The following is a 20,297-nucleotide window of genomic DNA, read 5'->3' on the forward strand; positions in this document are numbered from 1 at the left end:
TTGTGCTTCATCCAGCCCAGCATTTTGCATGATGTACTCTGCATATAAATTAAATATGCAGGGTTACAATATACAGCTTTGACATACTCCTTTCCTTGTTAGGAACCAGTCTGTTGTTCCATGTCTGGTTCCAACTGTTGTTTCTTGAGCTGCATACAGATTTCTCAGGAGGCCGGTAAAGTGGTTGGTATTCTCATCTCTTGAAAAATATTCCACAGTTTGTTGTGATCCACACAGTCAAAGGCTTTGTCGTAATCAATAAAGCAGAAGTACATGTTTGTCTGGAACTCTCTTGCTTTTTCGATGATCCAACGGATGTTGGCAATTTGATCTCTGGTTCCTCTGCCTTTTTTTAAAACCAGCCTGAACATCTGGAAGTTCACGGTTCACGTACTGTTGAAGCCTGGTTTGGAGAATTTTGAGCATTACTTTGCTAGTGTGTGAGATGAGTGCAATTGTGTGGTAGTTTGAGCATTCTTTGGCATTGCCTTTCTTTGGGATTGAAATGAAAGCTGAACTTTTTCAGTCCTGTGGCCACTGCTGAGTTTTCCAGATTTGCTGGCATATTGAGTGCAGCACTTTCACAGCATCATCTTTCAGGATTTGAAATAGCTCAACTGGAATTCCATCACCTCTACTAGCTTTGTTCATAGTGATGCTTTCTAAGGCCCACTTGACTTCACATTCCAGGATGTCTGGCTCTAGGTGAGTGATCACACCATCGTGATTATCTGGGTCATGAAGATCTTTTTTGTACAGGTCTTCTGTGTATTCCTGCCACCTCTTCTTAATATCTTCTGCTTCTGTTTGGTCCATACCATTTCTGTCCTTTATTGCACCCATCTTTGTGTGAAATGTTCCCTTGGTATCTCTAATTTTCTTGAAGAGATCTCTAGTCTTTCCCATTCTATTGTTTTCCTCTATTTCTTTGCGCTGATCACTGAGGAAGGCTTTTTCTCTTCTTGCTATTCTTTGGAACTCTGAATTCAAATGGGTATATTTTTCCTTTTCTCCTTTGCCTTTAGCTTCTCTTCTTTCCTCAGCTATTTCTAAGGCCTCCTCAGACAACCATTTTGCCTTTCTTTTTCTTGGGGATGGTCTTGATCACTGCCTCCTGAAAAAATGTCACAAACCTCTACCCATAGTTCTTCAGCCACTCTGTCTATCAGATCTAATCCCTTGAAACTATTTGTCACTTCCACTCTATAATCATAAGGGATTTGATTTGGCTCATACCTGAATGGTCTAGTGGTTTTCCCTACTTTCTTTAATTTAAGTCTGAATTTTGCAATAAAGAGTGCATGATCTGAGCCACAGTCAGCTCCTGGTCTCTTTTTTTTGGACTGTATAGAGCTTCTCCATCTTTGGCTACAAAGAATATAATCAGTCTGATTTCGGTATTGACCATCTGGTGATGTCCATGTGTAGCGTCTTTTCTAGTATTGTTGGAAAAGGGTGTTTGCTACGACCAGTGCCTTCTCTTGGCAAAACTCTGTTAGCCTTTGCCCTGTTTAATTTTGTACTCCAAGGCCAAATTTGCCTGTTACTCCAGGTATCTCTTGGCTTCCTACTTTTGCATTCCAGCCCCTATGATGAAAAGGACAGCCTTTTTGGATGTTAGTTCTAGAAGGTCTTGTAGGTCTTCACAGAACTGTTCAACTTCACCTTCTTCAGCATTACTGGTTGGGGCATAGACTTTGATTACTGTGATATTGAATGCTTTGCCTTGGAAATGAACAGAGATCATACTGCCATTTTTGAGATTGCACCCAGGTACTCCATTTTTGACTCTTTTTTTGACTATGTAGGTTATTCATCTTCTTCTAAGGGATTCCTGCCCACAGTAGTAGATATAATGGTATCTGAGTTAAATTCATCCATTCCAGTCCATCTTAGTTCGCTGATTCCTAGAATGTCAACGTTCACTCTTGCCATCTCCTGTTTAACCAGTTCTAATTTACCTTGATTCATGGACCTGACACTCCAGTTTCCTATGCAATATTGTTCTTTATAGCACTGGACTTTTCTTCCATCACCAGTCACATCCACAACTGGGCATTGTTTTCACTTTGGCTCCATCTTTTCCTTCTTTCTGGAGTTATTTCTCCACTCTTCTCTAGTAGCATATTGGGCACCTGCCAACCTGGGAATTTCATCTTTCAGTGTCATATCTTTTTGCCTCTTCATGGTGTTCATGGGGTTCTCAAGGCAAGGATACTGAAGTGGTTGCCATTCCCTTCTCCAGTGGATCACGTTTTATCAGAACCCTCCATCATGACCCATCTGTCTTGGGTGGCTGTACATGGCATGGCTCATAGTTTCATTAAGTTAGAGAAGACTGCCGTCCATGTGATCAGTTTGATTAGTTTTCTGTGATTGTGGTTTTCATTCTGAATACATTCTGAAGGATAAGGTTAAGAGGCTTATGGAAGCTTCCTGATGGGAGCCACATCTCCTGGTGGCTGTTAAAAGGCCTGTCATAGTGCAGGATGACTGTCATTCTGCAAAATTTGTTAAACACCCAGCATGAGAAAGGGCCTGTGCTAAGCATGGTATAATGCATTCAACATACCTCTTGATAATAACTGTGTATAGTTATCCAAGGATATGAATAGGATGCTCTGGAAGCCAGGGATGTGGAGTGTCCCACTCCCTAATTGGTTAACAATGACAATAAACAGTAACTGGTTGTCTCTGTGCCAGGCACTGTACTGGATATTGGAGATTAAACGGTGAATGAGCCCAAGAACTCACAGATGATGATGAAGTTATTCATACAAAGAAATGATAATAAGACATGATGAGGTAGGTAAAGGAGTTACAGGACTTGGAAGAGATAGCTGATGTAATAGTCTAGAACACTATGGAGAGGAGCTGATGAGCTTAGTCCAAGGTTTCAGGCCAAACACCTAACCTTGGGACAGGTTATATCATGTAATTTTAATCTTTATCAGTACTTGAAAAAATAAAGCCCTTAAAACTCCTTACAGTTCATAAAATACTGGTGGGTATTATGAATCTATTTTCAAACACTACAGTAATGAGAGCTTTATATGGTACTGATGCAAAATAGCTTCGGTAATATCAGTTCACTACTACCTGGTACAGGTCAACTGAGTGAATGGTGTCTAAGTTTTAGGGTAGGAAAGCCAGAGACCGCTACTAGGAACTGCTGGTCATTTGCTTCTTTTCCTGAGCTAAATGTGTGATATTAAGCTGCTATGACCTAAAAGTCCCCCATCTGTAATCTAGTTCATGACCTGTGACTACTGAATGTTTTGAGGATGAATGTCATGGTATCCAAGAAGCATATGGCTCAAGATATCTAAGTATTCTTATTACACCTGGTGACACTAATATGTACTTTTAGATTTATTTTTAGGACAGGCATTACATTTGAAGTACACGGGACTAGGCTTTACGTCTTGGGATATCCCTTGATATACTCAACAAATTAGCAACATCATCTGTACCAATCATGAATAAACTTACTGAAGACAAAGTATAACCAAAACTACATTATTGGTGGAGCAAGTCAGAATCCCCATTTGTCTGGGGGACAATATATAGAAGCAGGACTAAAGTTGAGATTAATGAACTGAGATTAACCAGAATCAGGTGATAAATTGAAACTACTTGAGGGTAAACAGCTGTTTTTAGTCCTAACACTGAATATTATTTAAACTGGATAACAATTCTGTTTGATGCCATCATTTTAACACTAAAATATGCCCTTCACATGAATTTTCAGTCCAGACTTTCCAAATAAATCAGGACATCTGTTGATTAACCTCAACATTATGTTTTATTTATTGTTGCACTAATAGCCCACTCAAGTCAATGGTCTTAGTCACAAAGAGAAGGAGATAATGCCAGCTTTGAGCACATAGAAAAGCTTGACAAGGGACCAGCCAGTCTTCATGATATCAGGCAGTAAGCTAAGAGAATAAATGTGAGACTGAAAGTTACGGCATTAGGTGGAAAGTCCACAAAGCATTTAGGATAGAACATGTCCCTAGTAGAGACTGCCCAGTAGAGAGAGGAATCTTCTGCAACTTTTTGAACAGAGAGAGCTCAGATCATCTGTACTGCCCTATGGGCTGAATGTGGAGTTAAGAAGTGTCAGAACAGTGTTCCTCACTGTCCAACTCCTTTGGTAAGAGATCTTCACTGAGCAGTGGAAATCAGGCAGGAAAAGTTTGTTTCTCCTGAGTCCTGGGCTATATTTCTCCTCTGGCTGCCTGCTCATGAGCCATTGGAATCCAGATAAATAGTGGTATGCACTGCTTGTTCTTGGACTTCCCTGGTGGCTCAGTGATAAAGAATCCATATGCCAATACAGGAAAAGCAGGTTCCATCCCTGGGTTGAGAAGATCCCCTGGAGAAGGAAATGACAACTCACTCTAGTATTCTTGCCTGGGAAATCACCCGGACAGAGGAACCTGGTAGGCTACAGTCCATGGGTTTGCAAAGAGTCAGATATGACTTAGTGATTAAAACAAAATCCACAAACTTCTTGTTCTAACAGGTCAATAATGTAAGCCTCCAACAGCAAAACCAAACATTTTATCTAGTACAAAAATGAAGCATTTTACAACATATCTGTTACAAGGTGACCTACCACATTGTGAATAATAATGAACATCCGTGTTCCAAGACAGTTCAGTCGCTCAGTCATGTCCAACTCTTTGAGACCCTATGGACTGCAGCATGCCAGGCCTCCCTGTCCATCACCAACTCCCGGAACTTACTCAAACTCATGTCCTTGTTCAAAAGCCTAACTTAAAAAAGAAAATTTAAAGAATACAACTGAAGCTCTTCCCGGTAGCCCTCCAAATGACAGCTCTCTCACTGCTCTCAGGTCAGCATTACATGAAATTAAAGTGTGAAATGGGTCACCAGTCTCAGTGGGGCAAGATGTGGTATGAAAACTTCAAGGCAGGCCTAGTGCAAGGGCACAGTTTTCCCTGAAACCAGGCCCTCTGAAGGCTGGCAGAATCCCCTCCCACCTCTGTGTAAATCCCTGTTGCCAAGTAATGCCAACGAATTTCAAAAATCTGGAGCAAGCAAGTATAGTTTAGTACATTTTAAAAAATTCAAATTCATTACCATAAAAATGAGCCTCTTCTCTGTCACAGCTTGCAATTCTCTCTGACATTCAATTGACTGATCAGCAGACCTGGGCTTTATAGTAGGAGACTTTTTGCATTCCTCTTTGATCTGATTTCCCCCTATTTAATAGACAATTATAGGCTCTTTAAATCCCAAAGGTTCAGAGACAGCAAATAATTACCAGTAGCAATTTTAGAATAAAGCCAATCTAAATGAGCTCAGTTAAATTATGTAATACTAAGCAGTGGCGTTTTTTTTTTTTTAAACAAGGACAGTGAACCAAAACCCCAAACAATCATTATACTGCCTCAAATTCCTCCTGACAGCTGCCTGTTAAACTTCTGACCTGTTTGTAAAAATCTGCACACCATCTACCAAAGGGATACACACGATTGCAAACTTCTGTTCTAAGGACATTAAATAAATTATTTCTTTAAGATCATATGGCAGATCTATAATTAATTAAACCCACCATGATATTACAGCAAAATAATTTAGCTTTTCTAAAAAGGTAAATGCAATTTGCCGATCTAGTATTTGGAAGAATGCTTTACCCAAAATCAATTCCTTTAGTTTCTAGAGAATAGAAACTAGAGGCAATCTCATTTTAATTATATCTCTTTATTGCTAACAAAGGAATGATTTATGCAATTAAATTAACCGGCTACAAAATTATTCTCAGCTGGGCTGTCCTAATTCTTCGCTTTCTAAATTGCAGGTTCTTACACTTTCCTATGTAGATTAATTTTTCTGATATGCAAACAATGCCTCTTGTGTTTGTCTTTTCTACTTTTTTTAAAATTCAAAAGTCTCCTTTTCTTCTTGCTGCAACATGAGTAATATTTGTTGAACTGCTGGGCTTTGGCTAGATCTTTTTTTAAATATGTTAAAAAGAAAAAAAATCTTTTCCAATCTCATTATTCCAGAACAGAGCAAGGTTTGAGGGATTTCTTATCTGTGATACTAGAACAGCAGCAAAGACAGGGAAAAATTGCAAAAATGTCAAAGGCTGCAAAATTTGAAAATGGTTTCAGCAGCCCTGGGAGTTGTAAATTAGCAAATGCTTTTTGAACCATCTTTTTCCATTGCTTCCCTCTGTTCCTTTTGCCTGCCCCGCACCCATCCCACACCTGTCTGTATGCCACAATTATTTCTTACAAAATATAATCAGGTAAATACAGGCATGCTAGTATCACCAGCCACAAGTCAGCATTTATGGAGTGACCTCATTGAGCAGAACACTGAACAAGGGGCAGATGGAGAAGGGCAGGGGAAGGGGTTATAGAGGAATCTGAAGACATCCCCTCTGTCCTTCAGTAGTTGATGGTCTAGGAGGTAATTTTTGGTAAACATTTTTATGAAATAAGATACATTTCTGTACTGACCGATTAAAGACAGAATGATAACATTACTTTCAGGCTGATAGCATTATTTGGGACCTACACTAATTGAGATTATTTTAAAATATTCTACATAGTTTGCTATTCATTCTTTTAAGATAGGATTAGGTAAGAAGTCATAAAATACAGTCTGGCGATGTGAAGAAAGTGACAGAAAAGAGATGAGGTGCATGTTTTCTTTTGAAGCATAAATATGTGGCTTCCCAAGTGGCTCAGATTATAAAGTATCTGCCTGCAACGTGGGAGATCTGGGTTTGATCCCTGGGTTGGGAAGATCCCCTGGAGAAGGGAATGCCAACCCACTCCAGTATTCTTGCCTGGAGAATCATGGACAGAGGAGCCTGGCAGGCTACAGTCCATGGGGTCACAGAGTCGGACAGGACTGAGCAACTAACACTTTCACTTCATACAGGCATGCTTCTCGTGCGTCCACATTTATTTACCAGATCAGGGGGGTAACCCTTCTCTGTGAAGGGCCAAATAGTAAATATTTTTGGAAATGTGGGTCATATTGTTTCAGAAAGGGGACCCCTTCCAGGGCCCAAAAGGGGGCTCTTGTCTAACACCAGGAAATGAATTGTCCCAGGAGACACTTGTGCTGAAAAAGCAAGAGATTTTATTGGATAGGGGAGCCTGGGAAGAGGGCAGGAGGGTAAGGGAACCCAGGAGGACTGCTCTGTCATGTGGCTCCCAGTCTTGGGTTTTATGGTGATGGGATTATTTTCCGGGTTGTCTCTAATCAATCATTCTGGCTCAGGGTCCTTCTTGGTGACGCACACATTGCTCAGGCAAGATGGACGCCAGTGAGACGGATTCTAGGAGGTGATAGGACGTGTGGAATCTCCTTTAACTTCTCTTCTGGTTGGTAGTGGTTTGTTAGTTTCATGTTCCTTACTAGGACCTCCTGTTGTGAAATAACTCATGAAAATGGTTGCTAGAGTGCCTGGACAGGGTGGGTGGTTTCAGTGTGCTTCCCCTAACAACATGGTGTCCGTCACAATTACTGAACTCTGCCATCTTGGCTTAATCACAGGCATAGACAATATGTAAACAATGAGCCTGGCTTTGTTCTAATAAAACTTAAAAATCAGGGAGCACTTGGGGGAATTCCAACCCAAATCCCAAGGTTTGCTTCTTTTTTTCCTTTTCATATATCTACAGAGGGGAGGGGGTAAGGGTGACTTTGGGGCTGAGTGTGTAGAAAGGAGAAGGGCTTTTACCCTGGAATGCCTTGGCTTCCGCAGATGAACCAGGTGTTGGGGGAGAGAGGTGTACCTCTGAGCAGATGCCCTGTAGTGTGGGTAAGGCATGTGGAGCTGATTTTTGTTCCCCATCCACCTTTCTGAAAAGTTGAAAGAATAATCACTCAGAACATAAAAGTTAAGCAAAAAATAAAGAGAAAAAAGTTATCCCTTCTCTGTATGAGCACAAGGCAGGAGAGTTTTCTTCAGAACTCTCTGGAGCCTGGTAACCTAATTTGTTACATAGCAGTGGATAACTAATAAAGGATTTGGGCAAAAAGGAAAGCATAACATTTGCGTGGAGAGAAAGCTCTTAAGAGTTGACAGTGTCCATGGATACTTCTTGACAGCAGAAACTGTCCTTTTCACTTGACCTCTTCCAGTGTATATACTCATATTGCATGTGGTATAATGACTCTTAGTAAATGACCATTGTATTATTGGTTGAAGTGGACACCTAAATTCTGTGAAAGTAAATGAAGCCCAACCATGGATATGAGTAAGGGAGCAAATAGGGCCACATGTATAGCTATATATACGGGCTAAGTCGCTTCAGTTGTGTCTGACTCTGTGCCCGCCATGCTCCTCTGTCCATGGGATTCTCTGGGCAAGAATACTGGAGTGAGTTGCCATGCCCTCCTCCAGGGGATCTTCCTGACCCAGGGATCAAACCTGCGTCTCATGTTTCCTGCATTAGCAGGTGGGTTCTTTACCACTAGTGCCATCTGGGAGGCCCATATGTATGTATGTATGTATGTATGTATGTATGTGTGTGTGTATGAAGATATATATATATCTTTCACATATTTAGGGAGACCAATCATTCTGGCTTGCTCTGAACTGAGGAGTTTCCTGGAATGTGGGACATTCATGGTTAAAAACTAGGACAGTGAGAGAAATAAAGGAACCCTTATAATAAAAATAGAAAATGGGAGAACCTGAGGGACAAATGATTACACCTTTGAATACAGTAGGGTTTCTCCATTTGTTTCTTCAACAAATATTAGTTTGCTTCTATTGTGTGCTAAATTCTGTAGATTAAAAAATTATGGTCTCTGACTTGAATGAGCACTTATATAAAGTTGCCTTGATTTACATTAGGACAGATTTGCCTCTAAGATAAAATACAATTGATTACTGAGAACTTTTTAAAAGATATTAATATTTTCATAACTTTTTTTTCAAATCTAGTCTAAAAGATGGCTTTAAGCATCTCACTGTTTTCTTTTTTTTTATTTATTTTTTTTCTGAATCCTTTCTCAGGTATGCCTGGTGACATACCTGAGAGCAATAAACATTAGTAGTGGGTAGGTCACAGTCGCGAGTAACACATGTTTTTTTTTCTGGTTAGATTCTATTTCTTTCAAATTGTAAAAGCTCACCTAGCACTTCTGGCAGCTATTTTTGTCATCTCTATTTCTTGGGTTTTACTAGTAATAATAGCCATTTACAAAGAGTGATAAGAAGCTCATATTTATTTTCTGATTTAATTTTACAACAACTAGGTCGAGTAAAGACTACTATAATCCCTAATTTACAAGTGAGGAACCTGAGGCTCCGTGACATTCTATAACATGACCCAGTTCACATGGCTGGTAAGTTGCAAACATGGAATTTCAAAGTCTCTCCAAACCCCACATTCTTCACCTCTATGCTAAATAGCTCATCCTAATAATTGTTAACATAATGTAAGGTGCTTGCCTATGCACAGGGTGCTGTGCCATGCACTTTACACATACCATCACTTCCTTGAAAAGTAAAGGACTTGGTGATATGAACATGGAATCAATGATGAGAGGCAAGGAGTGATATTGACTTTGGTGTTCAAAGTGTTGTCGGGAGGCCCACAACGTGTTTCACCCAGATGCTGTTTAGAAATTCAGGATCTCAGTTTTTTGCATGCGTGCTCAGTAGTATCTGACTCTCTGCAACTCCATGGACTGTAGCCCACCAGGCTTCCCTGTCCATGGGATTCCCCAGGCAAGAATGCTGGAGTGGGTTGCCATGCCTTCTTCCAGGGGATCTTCCTGACCCAGGGATTGAACAAAATCAGAGTCTCCTGCATTGGCAGGCAGATTTTTTACCACTGAGCCACCTGGGAAGCCCTGCAGGATCTCATATCCCACCCAAACCAGCTGAATGAGAATCTGTATTTTAACAAGATTTCTAGGTGACTTGTAAGCACATCAATGTATTTCAATTACTATAGAAGACCTATGAAAAAACCTATCCCCATCTGTGAATCGGAGAAGGCAATGGCACCCCACTCCAGTACTCTTGCCTGGAAAATCCCATGGACAGAGGAGCCTGGTAGGCTGCAGTCCATGGGGTCGCTAAGAGTCGGACACGACTGAGCAACTTCACTTTCACTTTTCCCTTTCATGCACTGGAGAAGGAAATGGCAACCCATTCCAGTATTCTTGCCTGGAGAATCCCAGGGATGGCGGAGCCTGGTGGGCTGCCATCTATGGGGTCGCACAGGGTTGGACACGACTGAAGCGACATAGCAGCAGCAGCAGCAGTAGCAGTAGCAGCATCTGTGAATGGATTTCTCTGTTGCAGTGATTCTCTAAGTGGGATCCCTGACCAGGAGTTTCATCTTCACCAGGGAATTTGAAATGAACATTCTAGAACCCCACCCCAGACCTTCTGAATGAGAAATTTCGAGGCAGTAATATGTCTTAGCCTTTCATGTGATTCTGATGAAACCGGCGATTTGAGAACCATCCTTCAAATGCTGTACGATTCTCACACCTGTGCTCTACTTGGAACGAGGAGTCAGCAGTGACACCCTGTGGAGCCAAGGGAAGCTTGCATGTTTTCTACGAGTGTACTTGCCTTTTTCCCCTGGTAAGATAAAATCGTCATGATCTAAGTTCTTTGTACTAAAAATACAAAGCTGATTTCTTACCCGGTAAACTATATGCTTTAGAATCCTCTGCTCATTTTGGCCAAGCTGACAAGATCCTTTAATTCAGCAAACATTCATTCATCACCAAGTAGGTATAAAAGACTGCAAATAGAGGTAGTGCAGAAAATAGAAAGATTGCTCCCTAGAGCAATCTACTACCAGTTATGTTTATAACAGCACCAGCTACAATGTATTTGCTGTGTAGTAGGCACTGTGCTGTTTTTTTAAAAACTCACTCAATTCTTATGAGCTAAAGATGTATTTATTACTCCCATTTTATAAGAAATATAAATACTGACTCTAAAGTGTATGCTTTTAATCACACAGCAGAGATTCTTAAAGTGATCTCCAAAGATCAGTTATAAGCGCTTAGTGCACTAGTTTTAAGTGTAGCCTCCCAGAGATCCCTCAAGGCATATTTAATAAGCACCCCAGGCAGATGTTATACACAGTATAATTTGGGAACTACTGTGTTACACCACATTGCCTCTGTCAAAGTATACTATCCTTCAAAGTATTATGGATCATATCCTGAAATAAGTTAGCATCAAATATTTGTAAAGCAGTGGCAAAGAGATGATTAAATTTGTATTTTAGGGAGATCTATGTATTGGCAGAATGAATGGATTAGAGGAGGATGGCAGTAGTAGAGAATGACTTTATTATCTTATCATGAAGACAAACAAACAATGTCACACTAAAAGCCAGGTGGTGGTCTAGGTTAATTTCCTGAGTGACTTGTTCATTCTTGTATGGGTATCTCAAATTAGTGTGCAGGAAAGTTCAGTTTTAAGAGCTGCATGGAATCTAAGCTAGAAATCCTGAACCAAGTTCTAGAAGGATAATTTAGGTAATCTAAAGAAAGATAACGACATAGGGTCAGAATTGGAGCTTTGACAGTCATCCTCTTAGCAAACTTTTAAAATAATTTAAAGTTACTATTTAGAACCTACTTCAATTCCTAAATAGATTGTCTATAAATTCTGATACTTTTTTTTTTTTGAGTTGTTACTATCACTTTAAAAATTTGCAGCTCTGCTGTTTCAAATCTTAAAATTGAGTTATTCTATTTAATATCATTGGTTATACAAGTTGTGTTATGACCCCTGGTGGCAATAAGGATAGGAAGATGAGAAGCATATTTCAATCAAAATGAGAGAGCAGACTTAATTGAAACAGGGGACAGGCCCTGAACTTGAAATGGAATTTCATATACGACTTTTCTGGTCTTACTAAAAATAGGAAACATCCCGTTAAAACTAAAATCAGATGTGTTAACTCCTGCAAGGTGTGTATTTCAATTTTCCTTCTTTTGTATAAAATGGATTAGCTCCTTGAAATATGTCAGTTGAACTTGAAATTAAATATTTGCTCTACATATAGCTAATAAGTAGCTGCACTCATAAAACATAACTGAAGTCTATATAGATACAGAATTTCCTTCAAGATCAGACTTTAGCATATGTCACATATACACAATACCATTGCCTTCTTTCAGAGCATTAATTTCCCTCTATTAATAAACTTTTAAAGGTTACATAGGTCCAAGTAGTCATTTTCAAGGTGTTGGAAAAAAAGTTCTAAATTTTATAATTTGCCCTCCAATCAAAACAGCCAAATAATGGTTTTAATGGGGATTATACTGACAGCTTCTTGATTAAGGCTTTTATCTGTTTGGGGACAAAAAAAGATGAGTGAAGATACTGAACTACTAGAACCTATGCTGATGTTTGGTGTGAAAAAAATGCATGAAAGATAAATGTGTCTTCTTGAACTAAGAGAACTTGGCCTTAGTGGATATATTATTTGATCAAAGAGGAAAAAAAAAAAAGCCTTGAGTAAACAAAGTGGCTACCAGGTGCCTGGCACTATACTATCCTATTAGTACTAAACAGAGACAGTCTCTGGTCTCAAGAACATTAAGTCTAGGCAAGTGGAGGATGTGTAAAAAATTACAATATGATACAAATTATAGTGAAAGTAATAACAAAAAAAGAGAAGAAACCTGACCTTTAAAAATGTACTACAGCTATAGTTTGGGTTGGAGACTTGAAAAATGAGTATTATATGTTCAGTTGGACATACAAAAAAAAAGAAAAAAAACAACTATGACAATAAACATGAAAACACATGGAAGTGTGAGGTGCTAAGAAAGTAAAAATAGGTGTTACTTGTGGATAAAGTTCACATGAGAACTGGCAAGAGAAAAGGCATGGGAGTCTAGAGTACGAAAGGTCTTGAAATTCATGCAAATTTCTCCTGTAAGTGACAGGTCCTAAAACTTTCTCAGTTCAAGAAGCTCTTAGTGTATCCGAAATTCTTTTAGTATGCCCCTTGGCCAAGAAAACAAAAACAAAACCCAAAAGCTGAACAGTTCCAGTATCAAGTAGTTAGGTTCAAACAACTTAATAGGTATTGATGCCCTAGCAATGTTCATTTAAACAAAACAAAACTGAAAGAGTATTTTCTTCTGTTGGATAGCAATTATTAACTGAGTGTGCACACCAATTCGGCACTGTACAAATCAGATGGGATACTGGCACTCTCATTTCTTATTCCATAATGATTTTCATGGGATACTTGATTTGTATTGCAGCAAACCAGTGAATGCCAAAAACCAAAACCCAAAACCCAGCTTCGTAAAGAGGTATCATTGAAAGGAATTGAGTGTGATCTAACATTGAAACTGTGAACTACCTTGAGTTAGTAGTTTGCATTGGTGTCCAATAGATAGCAACGATTACTCTATTTCCTTTGCAAACTTAAAATATTGAGTTTACTATGACACCCAAGCACAATTTGAAAATCTAAAAACATTTGTAAAAATAATTGACATAATCTAATTAGCATGTTTAGAATAACCTAATATTTTTGAAGAGGTGGATTAGAGATTGTAAACCTAGTGAAAAAGGTTACTGCAAGTACACCAGCTAAGAAATGAAGATGATATAAATTGCAACATGGGCAAAGATGTGAGAGGAGGAGACTTGGGTACATCAATCCACAGCTCTTGCTAACTAAATGGATATAAAGGAGTGAGAAGTAGTGGCGTAAGAGAGAAAGTTGGCTAAGTTCCTTTTCCAAACATACTTTTGAGTATTTTGATAATATTTAAATTGGTTCCACCTGCAAACCTGTATTCTATTTTATGCACGAAAAACATTACGTTACTCTGAAAAGGTCCGTTAGGCTTCACCAGAATGCCACAAGGTCATCTCTCAGTATCCGCAGGGGACTGGCCCCAGGACCGGTGGTGGTCTCAGATTGTGTCTGCTGATGCTCAAGGGCCATAGTGGTCCTCCGTATCCACAGGTCTGCATCCATGGATTCAACCAACTGTGGATCATTTATTCAAAACTTCTATTGAAACAAATCCATGTAAAAGTAGACCCTTGCAGTTCACAGCAGTGTTGTCAGGGTATACTGTATTGGCTACTGAATACCCAAGTCTGAAATTCAGGAAAAATATGACAAATGTTAATAATGTATATAATGCAGTAAAAGTTGCATGGATGTTTAATTCATGATTGAAGTGGTGGGTGTAGATGAAAGTTTTCAAGGAGGGGTATAGAGGTTGAGAAGAGAAGGAGGGTCAAGGGCTGATGCCTAGAGAACACAAACACTCTAGGGAAGAACAGAGAATGAGACCCTCATGGGAAAACATCTGAAAGGAAACAGACAATTGAGAGAACCAAGAGAGTAGCGTTACTGAGACACAGGGGAAAAAATATTGGACAGGCAGAATGTAAGGAAGATAGATTAAAATGGTCCAGGGAATTTTGATAACTAGTAAAATGATTTTAGAAAGTTCAGTGAACCAGTATGAACAGAAATAACAATACTATTATGGGCAGGGAAAGAAATAAATATAAATTTATTTATATTATATAAATTAGGTTTTCTGGAAATTTGGATGTGGGGAAAAAAAAAAAGCAAGAGCTAAAGGTGGAGACAGGTCTTGGTGGGTTAAAATTTTTTTAAATATAAAATGAGAGACATGGTCATGTCTACGCCTCTTACCCAGCCTCATAAATAGGCCTTTCTATGGGCTGAACTTATTTTTTTAAAAAGCAAGAAAGGGACAGGGCAATAGCTCAATTTTGTGCCCTAACTATTCCTCCCCTGGACACCTAGCCCTTTCCACTCCTCCTAGGACTTTCCCTCTTACTGAAAGCCTACTCTCTACTTACTGTAGTATTTTATATTTCTGTCAAAGAGAAAAATAACTGGAACTCTAAATACCATTAATTAATATGTATTGTCTACCAGGCACTGTTCTAAGCAGTTTGCACATTTTATTTTCCTCATAAAAATGTCATAGCAAAAGAAAAAAAAAAGAAAAAGAAAAAAAAGAAAAAAAAAATGTCATAGCATAAGACCACCACACTCATACTTCCTCTTTGAAATAATTACATTAGGAAGTATGGTATAGTAAAAACATTCCAGACTTCAGTATTATACAAAGCACAGTTCAAATTTTGGCTCAAGTATTTACTCTTTCAGGACCTTCATAGTTACTTCACCCATCAAGTAGTTATAAAAATGTCTACCTAGAGCTGCCTGAGTGAAGATCAAATGAGATCCCACAATGCTTAGTGTAAAGTCAGGGCTCAATAATACTATACCTCTGTATGTTGACAAACAAAGCGACAAAAGCCATGAAAATAACAGAAAAAAAAAAAAATTTCAAAAGCAATTGTTTGTTTTATTTCAATCACTACTTACAACAAGGAGCAGAGACATGAATATCTGCACAATTTAAGTTCATAGACGTCTACAATAAATGTATTACCATACAAAATAATAATCTATGAGAGTATATAAAAAACGACTGAGCCAACATTATTTGGTATTTTCGATACTTTCATTAACTTCAACTTAACTGTTCCCTTTCAGAATATAAAATTAAAAATTGACAAGCTATTTATAAAAAGATGTGTAATTCTGTTAATCAGGTTGAGTTCTGAACATTTTCTTCTTCAGTTCAGTTGTTTTCTCATCTATTTTAGCATGACAGTCCTCTGTTGCTTTTTCAATGCCTTCGTGGTATTTCTCCAAAGCAGCTTTCAAGCTGAGAAATATTTCCTAAGTAGAAAATGAAATACAATAAGGATTATTCCATGCAATGACCAAAACTAAAAGTGAGTTATAAGAATTCCAACAGTCTCATTCATATTTATTCATATTTTAAAGCCTAAATTATCTTATGCACATGCACATACAGACACATGTGTGCCTACTCTTATTAAGTCACACAGATGCATCAAAAAGTCAGCTACTTAGAAAGAACAAAGCAGAGACATTGACAATGGCTTGAATTCTAAGACATTAAGGACATATTTTTAATAACCAAAGAAAAGTTTTTACTTTGGAGCTTTTCATGTTTACCAGGCAAATACCTAGATTTCTGTAAACAGCTATATCCTCTGCATTTGACTCTGATCATCATTTAAATTACATGTAAACAGGTTTAATAAGTAATCTACAGGACTGAAAAATATACCAATAACTTTGTTTTAATAAACTGATCAGGCAGTCCTACTATAAGCAATAATGACTTTTCATATAAACCTATATGGATATGTTAAGAATTAAGAAAAAACTACAAAAAAATTTTTATAGATTGAATAAAATAATAAACCAATTAGTCTGTATGCATTATCTTTTATCTCATGCTTATCAAATACAATTTTGATCCATTTATTATTGATTTTTCTTACACAAAACAATTCTCAAATCTTGATACAAGAAAAAGTAGTATTCTGAAGGATTATAAAATGTGTTCTACCACTGAAATAAAACAGTGGAAGGAAAAAGCAATAAATGGGTATAATGGTTATAAATATTCTCAATTTTAACTGCTGCTCCCATTAAACTTTTCTTAAATCCATAGTATGGCTAGTACTTATCTTAGTTTAAATTCTAGTGTAGATACTATCTGATTTTGAGCAATTATATAGATCATAATTAAATATAGTATGAATTCAAAATGTTTCAAAAAAGAACAACACTATTTCCAGAGACTGCCACCCATGCAAATTTGAGAACTATTGCTCTAGATTAAGTGAATATACATAGATGGTGAAGGCTAAACACTTTCCTAAAATCTAAACATGGATCATTATTAAATCATAATACAAAAATAGAAGAGTATACTTAGATTCCCAACATCTAATCAGACATAAAATTACTACAACTATTATGGAATATAAATCATAAGGAAAATAAATAAAAAAAATTTGACACCTTTATTTCTTAAAGCTTATACGAAAAAGAAAGTGAATTAGTTGCTAGTTTATGTAAACACCATTTAAAAAAAATTGGCACAATCAGCAGCTACAGATCAATTTAATTTCATGGTTCTATATAGGAATATGCATTTATTCATATTAAAAGAAAGCTGAATAAATTTGGTAGAAAGACATCACTCAGGAGAAACTATTAAAATGAAGTGTAGCTAAATAAAGATATATAATCTGTAAATATCTAAACCAACCATTTAGACACACTCAGAGGAACAATTTTCTCCTGAGGACAACTACATTCTCAAGGAGGAACCAAATCTGGCAGGTAGAGCCACAATGAATGAATGAAATATTAAAGCCCAGTTCCACCGGCACATCCACAGAAGCAAAGGAACATCTGAAGTTCTAAGCCAATCCTCACAGGATGTTAACAGCAACAGATCAGAGCCCTCACAAAAGCTACTTATTTCAGTTTCCAATTAAACTCCGTATCCAAGTGGAATTTTATATTAACTTGCATAATAAGTAAGTCTTACTGTGATGGCTTGGCTGAAGTTAAATACTTTTAAATTCAAACTCTAGTTCTACAGTGTCTAACATGACAACCACTAGGAACATGCGATTATTTAAATTTAAACAGCTGCATGCTCTTCAGCTGCATTAGCCACACTTCAAATGCACTGTAGCTACATGTACCTAATGGCTACCATACTCAGTAGCACAGAACATTCCCAGTAGTAAGTTCTATTGGACAGCATTGGTCTAGGTAATTATCTCACTTTCCAAATCAGAGATATCAGTATTATATAATATCCATGGAGTTTTATGGCCAATATAGCCATTTATCCACCAAGTATGTATTAACTCATCAACCAACATATTATTGAGTGCCTTCTACAATAGCACTGTAAGTAGCATAACAGTACAATGGAACATGAAGTTATGCTTTTCTACCTGATGAAACATACAATCCAGACTAGTTTGGATACTCAGCACTTGAAATATAGCTAGTATAAACCAGGAACTAAATTTTAAATTTTATTTCATTTTAATTAATTTAAATGTAAGTGTAAATAGCTACAGGTTGCTAGTAGCTATGGACAGCACAGATCAGAATAGACTAATAATGCTGTAGTATTTGAGGAGAGAAATCAACGATATCTGAAAGGAGCCACAGAAAGTTATACGGAGAATATATTTTTCATTAAACCTTAAACAATGAAAACGATTAGCTTAGATACAAAACTTTAATAATCTTAGAAGGTAGAGATCATAGCTTCTTTGTTCACACTTATTCTCTGAATCAAATATAAAGGCTACTACCTAGTAGATCCCTTTCATGGATCAGAGCTTTGTCACAGCACAGAGGCTTAAGTAACTCAAAGAAGCTATGAGCCATGCTGTGCAGGACCAAGATGGATGGGTCATAGTGAAGAGTTCTGACAAAATAGTTCAATGGAGAAGGAAATAGCAGTCCACTCCAATATTCTTGCCTGAAGAACACCATGCACGATATGAAAAGGTAAAAAGATACTATGCCAGAAGATGAGTCCTACAGGTCACAAGGTGTCCAACATGTTACTGAGCAAGAGCGGAGAACAATTACTGATAGCACCAGAAAGAATTAAGCGGCTGGGCCAAAGCAGAAACAATGCTCACTTATGGATGTGTCTGGTGGTGAAAGTAAAGTCCAAGGCTGTATATTGTCATCCTGCTTATTTAACTTATATGCAGATAACATCAGGTGAAATGCTGAGCTGGATGAATCATAAGCTGGAATAAAGACTGCCAGAGGAGAGGGTGAGATGTATGGAAAGAATAACATGGAAACTTACATTATCATATGTAAATTAGATAGCCAACAGGAATTTGCTGTATGGCTCAGGAAACTCAAACAGGGGCTCTGTATCAACCCAGAGGAGTGGGATGGGAAGGGAGATGGGAGGGAGGTTCAAAAGGGAGGGAATACATGTATACCTATTGCTGATTCATGTTGAGGTTTGACAGAAAACAGCAAAATTCTTTAAAGCAATTATCCTTCAATTAAAAAAAAAAAATACTGCCGGGAGAAATATCAACAACCTCAGACATGCATATGATACCACTCTATAAAGAACAATACTGCACAGGAAACTGGAATGTCAGGTTCACAAATCAAAGTAAATTGGATGTGGTCAAGTAGGAGATGGCAAGAGTGAACATCAACATCTTAGGAATAAGTGAACTAAAATGGACAGGAATAGGCAAATTTAATTCAGTCGATCATTATATCTACTACTTGGGCAAGAATTCCTTAGTGAAATGGAGTAGTAGCCTTCACAGTTAACAAAAGAGTCCGAATAGAGTACTTGGGTACAATCTCAAAAATGACAGAACAATCCTGGTTTGTTCCCAAGGCAAACCATTCAATATCACAGTAATCCAAGTTTATGCCCCAACCACTAATGCAGAAAAAGCTAAAGTTGACTGGTTCTATGAAGACCTACAACACTTTCTAGAACTAAAAAAGACATCCCTTTTCAACATAGGGGGTTAGATTGGAAGTAGGAAGTCAAGAGATATCCAGCATAACAGGCAAGTTTGGCCTTGAGTACAAAATGAAGTAGGGCAAAGCTAACAGAGTTTTACCAAAAGAAGGCACTGCTCATAGCAAATACCTTCTTCCAACAACACAAGAGATGATGCTACACATAAACATCACCAGATGGTCAACACCAAAATCAGATTGATTATGTTATTTGCAGCCAAAGATGGAGAAGCTCTATACAGTCAGTAAACAAAACAAAACAAAAAACCCGGAGCCGACTATGGCTCATTATTGCAAAATTCAGGCTTAAATTGAAGAAAAGTAGGTAAAACCACTAGACCATTCAGGTATGACCTAAATCAAATCCCTTATGATACAGTGGAGGTGATGAAAAGATTCAAGGGATTAAGTCTGGTAGACAGAGTGTCTGAAGAACTATGGACAGAAGTTTATAACAATGTATAGGAGGCAGTGACCAAAGCCAACCCAAAGAAAAAGAAATGCAAGAAGGAAAAATGGTTGTCTGACAGCTCTAACAATAGCTGAGGAAAGAAGAGAAGAGAAAGACGAGGGAGAAAGGGAAAAATATACCCAACTGAATGCAGAGTTCCAGAGAATAGCAAGATAAGATAAGAAGGCCTTCTTAAATAAGCAATGCAAAGAAATATAGGAAAAGGATAGAATGGGAAAGACTAGGGAGCTCTTCAGGAACATTTCATGCAAGGATGAGCACAATAAAGGGCAGAAATGGTAGGACCCAACAGAAACAGAAGCGATTAAGAACAGTTGGCAAGAATACACAGAAAACAGAACACAATACAAGAAAGGTCGTAATGACCCAGATAACCACAATGGTGTGAT

The 20,297-nt window shown here is 37.9% G+C and overlaps 1 protein-coding gene across 5 annotated transcripts in view; it reads right to left on the reverse strand.

Annotated features, from left to right (window-relative positions):
• Positions 1 to 15,348: 15,348 nt before the first annotated feature.
• The window catches only part of NUF2 (NUF2 component of NDC80 kinetochore complex), a 37,230-nt gene continuing 32,281 nt past the window's right edge, over positions 15,349 to 20,297 (reverse strand). For all 5 annotated transcript variants that reach the window (XM_081493892.1, XM_081493893.1, XM_081493895.1 and 2 more), the window contains exon 14: positions 15,349 to 15,749. In XM_081493892.1, coding sequence (XP_081350018.1) covers positions 15,612 to 15,749 — 138 coding nt within the window. In that variant the 3' untranslated portion in view covers positions 15,349 to 15,611. The remainder of the gene's footprint in view (positions 15,750 to 20,297) is intronic.

Source organism: Giraffa tippelskirchi, chromosome 5 (assembly GCF_054371585.1).
Source record: "Giraffa tippelskirchi isolate mGirTip1 chromosome 5, T2T-mGirTip1v1.2.pri, whole genome shotgun sequence".
Taxonomy (NCBI): Eukaryota; Metazoa; Chordata; class Mammalia; order Artiodactyla; family Giraffidae; genus Giraffa; species Giraffa tippelskirchi.